The sequence below is a fragment of the Lithobates pipiens genome, unplaced genomic scaffold (genome assembly GCF_037356315.1).
Source record: "Lithobates pipiens isolate NorthernLeopardFrog02 unplaced genomic scaffold, aLitPip1_a1.2 Scaffold_23, whole genome shotgun sequence".
Classification (NCBI taxonomy): domain Eukaryota; kingdom Metazoa; phylum Chordata; class Amphibia; order Anura; family Ranidae; genus Lithobates; species Lithobates pipiens.
Window position 1 is genome coordinate 16,646,425 of NW_027507785.1, and position 5,239 is coordinate 16,651,663.

General features: G+C 55.1%; 1 protein-coding gene across 2 annotated transcripts in view; it reads left to right on the plus strand.

Annotated features, from left to right (window-relative positions):
- Positions 1-211: 211 nt before the first annotated feature.
- RAB6A (RAB6A, member RAS oncogene family) overlaps positions 212-5,239 on the plus strand; it is a 60,763-nt gene continuing 55,735 nt past the window's right edge. The window contains exon 1 of one of the 2 annotated variants that reach the window (XM_077451216.1): positions 212-437. In XM_077451216.1, the coding sequence (XP_077307342.1) occupies positions 369-437 (69 nt within the window). In that variant the 5' untranslated portion in view covers positions 212-368. The remainder of the gene's footprint in view (positions 438-5,239) is intronic. The other variant, XM_077451215.1, reaches the window with a different exon arrangement.

Genomic DNA, 5,239 nt, shown 5'->3' on the forward strand with positions numbered 1-5,239 from the left:
GCGGTTGGTCCATGGAAAGTCTCCGCACACTGTGATTGGCTGTCTGAGCTCCCTGCCACACTCCTCATGTCCTCCTGTACTGGACGCCTAGCCCCGCCCTCTCCTCGCTAATTGGTAGTCTGCTCCGGTCGCGGATTGGCCGCCCGGGTCGGTTGCCAGGGAGACAGGTCCTGGCAGTCGCGGCGCTGTGGGGCGGACTGAATGTAGGCTGCAGAGGGCGGGGTTTGTGAATAAGGTGTGTGTGAGAGGTCACGGGAAGGAAGAGGCTCTCCCAACAGCCAGTGACGTCCCCGGTTCCCAGGCCGCCCTCTCCCGCCTCTCCTCCCCCGGGACCCGACACAGCCAGAACCTCCAACACCACCGCCGCCATGTCCTCCGGAGGAGACTTCGGTAACCCGCTCAGGAAATTCAAGCTGGTCTTCCTGGGAGAGCAAAGCGGGTAAGTGCGCCTCACATCGGCAGTGTACACCCCTCCCCCCACACCTACCTGGTCTGTGTACACCCCTCCCCCCACACCTACCTGGTCTGTGTACACCCCTCCCCCCACACCTACCTGGTCTGTGTACACCCCTCCCCCCCCCCATACCACCCCAGATCACCTGACCTTTACCCCCACCCCAGATCACCTGACCTTTACCCCCACCCCAGATCACCTGACCTGTGCCCCATACCCCCCTGTTCACCTGACCTGTACCTCTCTTCATATCTTCCACCCCCCCCCCCCAAATCTCTTGACCTGTACCACCTTTATACCACCCACTGATCACCTCGCCAGTCCCCCCCCCCCCCCCCCCCCCCCCCCCCATAATGGCCCCTCCTCACCTGTGCTTACCAATCCAGTCAGTCTTCCCCATACACTGTTTATCATTATCTCCGGCTATTCCTCTAGGCCAGGGTTCACTTACTTATTCCTCTTTGCATTGAGTGGAGGATGTGTCCCCCGGGGCCACAGATGCTCAGTCAGTGTTGTGTCTTCATAATTTTTTATTTATTTGTGGCTCCTCCACTTGTCTGGTGGGTTTTTGAACCCTTTAACCAGGTGTGGCTAGGACTGCCCAGTCATGTGACCACAATCATTGGCTGTCAAAGTGGTCACATGATTGTGAGCCAGTCCTGCTGTTTTACAATTCCTACTGAGGCTGGGAACCCATTTTCCCCTCCAGACTCCCCCCCCCCCCCATCATTCAATCATGGGTCCAGACTTCCTCTTCCCCCCCCCCCCCACGTCCAATCATGAGTCCAGACTTCCTCTCTCCCCCCCCCCCCCCCCACGTCCAATCACGGGTCCAGACTTCCTCTCTCCCCCCCCCCCCCCACGTCCAATCATGGGTCCAGACTTCCTCTCCCCCCCCCCCACGTCCAATCATGGGTCCAGACTTCCTCTCCCCCCCCCCCCCCCACGTCCAATCATGGGTCCAGACTTCCTCTCTCTCCCCCCCCCCCCCCCCCACGTCCAATCATGGGTCCAGACTTCCTCTCCCCCCCCCCCCCCACGTCCAATCATGGGTCCAGACTTCCTCTCCCCCCCCCCCCCCCCACGTCCAATCATGGGTCCAGACTTCCTCTCCCCCCCCCCCCACGTCCAATCATGGGTCCAGACTTCCTCTCCCCCCCCCCCCCCCCCACGTCCAATCATGGGTCCAGACTTCCTCTCTCCCCCCCCCCCCCCACGTCCAATCATGGGTCCAGACTTCCTCTCTCCCCCCCCCCCCACGTCCAATCATGGGTCCAGACTTCCTCTCTCCCCCCCCCCCACGTCCAATCATGGGTCTCTCTCCCCCCCCCCCCCCCCCACGTCCAATCATGGGTCCAGACTTCCTCTCTCCCCCCCCCCCCCCACGTCCAATCATGGGTCCAGACTTCCTCTCTCCCCCCCCCCCCACGTCCAATCATGGGTCCAGACTTCCTCTCTCCCCCCCCCCCCACGTCCAATCATGGGTCCAGACTTCCTCTCTCCCCCCCCCCCCCCCCACGTCCAATCATGGGTCCAGACTTCCTCTCTCCCCCCCCCCCCCACGTCCAATCATGGGTCCAGACTTCCTCTCTCCCCCCCCCCACGTCCAATCATGGGTCCAGACTTCCTCTCCCCCCCCCCCCACGTCCAATCATGGGTCCAGACTTCCTCTCCCCCCCCCCCCCCCCCACGTCCAATCATGGGTCCAGACTTCCTCTCTCCCCCCCCCCCCCACGTCCAATCATGGGTCCAGACTTCCTCTCTCCCCCCCCCCCCACGTCCAATCATGGGTCCAGACTTCCTCTCTCCCCCCCCCCACGTCCAATCATGGGTCCAGACTTCCTCTCTCCCCCCCCCCCCCCCACGTCCAATCATGGGTCCAGACTTCCTCTCTCCCCCCCCCCCCCCCACGTCCAATCATGGGTCCAGACTTCCTCTCTCCCCCCCCCCCCCCCACGTCCAATCATGGGTCCAGACTTCCTCTCTCCCCCCCCCCCCCACGTCCAATCATGGGTCCAGACTTCCTCTCTCCCCCCCCCCCCACGTCCAATCATGGGTCCAGACTTCCTCTCTCCCCCCCCCACGTCCAATCATGGGTCCAGACTTCCTCTCTCCCCCCCCCCCCACGTCCAATCATGGGTCCAGACTTCCTCTCTCCCCCCCCCCCCCACGTCCAATCATGGGTCCAGACTTCCTCTCTCCCCCCCCCCCCCACGTCCAATCATGGGTCCAGACTTCCTCTCTCCCCCCCCCCCCCACGTCCAATCATGGGTCCAGACTTCCTCTCTCCCCCCCCCCCCACGTCCAATCATGGGTCCAGACTTCCTCTCTCCCCCCCCACGTCCAATCATGGGTCCAGACTTCCTCTCTCCCCCCCCCCCCCCCCCCCACGTCCAATCATGGGTCCAGACTTCCTCTCTCCCCCCCCCCCCCCCACGTCCAATCATGGGTCCAGACTTCCTCTCTCCCCCCCCCCCCCCCCCCCCACGTCCAATCATGGGTCCAGACTTCCTCTCTCCCCCCCCCCCCCCCACGTCCAATCATGGGTCCAGACTTCCTCCCCCCCCCCCCCCCCCCCACGTCCAATCATGGGTCCAGACTTCCTCCCCCCCCCCCCCCCCCCCCACGTCCAATCATGGGTCCAGACTTCCTCCCCCCCCCCCCCCCCCCCCCACGTCCAATCATGGGTCCAGACTTCCTCTCTCCCCCCCACGTCCAATCATGGGTCCAGACTTCCTCTCTCCCCCCCCACGTCCAATCATGGGTCCAGACTTCCTCTCTCCCCCCCCCCCCCCACGTCCAATCATGGGTCCAGACTTCCTCCCCCCCCCCCCCCCCCCCCACGTCCAATCATGGGTACAGACTTCCTCCCCCCCCCCCCACGTCCAATCATGGATCCAGAATTCCTCTCCCCCCACGTCCAATCATGGGTCCAGACTCTCCCCCCCCCCCCCCACATAAAATCATAGATTCATGGGTCCAGACTTCCTCTCTCCCCCCCCCCCCCCCCCCACGTCCAATCATGGGTCCAGACTTCCTCTTCCCCCCCCCCCCCCCACGTCCAATCATGGGTCCAGACTTCCTCTTTCCCCACCGTCCAATCATGCACACCCCCCGTCCCGTGTTCACCCTTTCTCATACCTGTAATATGTTCTCATTGATGGATGTGTGTCTAATCAGTTCAGGGGATGTTTTCTTATAATGTCTCCCTTTATTGTGTGTGTGTGTGTGTGTGTGTAATATTTATTTCAGCTCCCAGCTGAACCAATGCAAAAAATATAATTACATTACCTGGCAAAAAGCTGGCCGACCTCCTGTGTTCACAGTGCAGCCATTTGGCACAGAAGCTGGACCAATGGAACTATATAAAAATTGCCATACCTGGAGTTCTTCCTTAAGGAGGTCTTTAAAGGCCCCAAAACGCATTGGATGGTCTATGTTGCCAATTGTGGACCAATACTAATTTTTTGGTTTAGTTCTCTCTCACTGTTTGGTGCTTTCATTGGAAATTATACACTATTATACACTATTATACGCTTTTGTCAGCAGTGACCTCACCAGAGCCTTATCATGATTGGACTGATCTACGGATAATGTGAATCCAGCACCTCATTTCTATCTGTTCATTTTAAAATGAAATGGCAAAGCACACATCAGGATAGGCCTTTATTTAAAAAAAAAAAAAACATATAAGATTTTCCTATGATCCATGGCGCCATCTCGTGGCCAAATGCTAATCCAATTCTTTTTTTTTTTTTTTTTTTTTTTTTTAATTAAGTTTTTTTATATGAAGGCACCCCTGAGTCTCATAGTTATTTCTTGTGCCATCTAGTGGCCAAATGCTAGACTTTTTCTTTTATTTTTTTCCCCAAATGGAGACACGCCCAAGTATTATAGTTATTTCTTGTGACACTTGGCACCATCTAGTGGCCAAATGCTAGGTAAATAAAAAAAAAAAGTGCCTAGCATTTGGCCACTAGATGGCGCTAAGTGTCACAAGAAATAACTGCTACGCAGGGTGCCCTTTTTATATAAAAATAATTGGATTAGCATTTGGCCATGAGATCGCGCCATGGATCATAGGAAATTCTTATATTTTGCGCCATCTAGTGGCCCAATGTTAGGCTTTTTTCTTTTAATAAAGACACCTCCTGAGTATCATAGGAATTTTTTATGAAACTTGGCACCATCTAGTGGCCAAATGCAGTATTTTCTGTTCAAATCCATGCAAAACATTCGACCATCACAAGAAATAGCCTGATAATAACATGTTGTGTATTTTCCCCATTCTCATAGAATAAACAGGCACTTTCATCAGGCTTATTTCTATGCAATATTATTATTATTATTATTATTATTATTATTATTATTATTATTATTATTATTATTATTATTATTATTTTTTTTTTTTTAAATCTATGCACTCCATACTGTCACCACATGTACGGTGTGGTCAATTTAGATAAAGGCTTTCTAGTTTTTCTGGCTATGGAGTGTTGGTTATGACAGGTCTGGCCACTAAAGGCAGGTAACCAGTGTGTTGAAGCATGAAGCTTCTCCCTTTTTTATTTTTTTATTTTTTTTCCCCATGAGGCGGTATGTGTACTCTTCATAAATGTCTTTTGTGTCCGATTTTTATTTTGTGGATCCTGCTGTTGTATGATGCCGATATTGACCAGGGGCAAGACCAGCAGTGTGGAAGGTGCTGGGCTTATGGTTCGGGGTCGATCATATTTGTCATGTTTTGCTTTTTAGCTGACTTGTGATCTTGTGCTGACACATTGT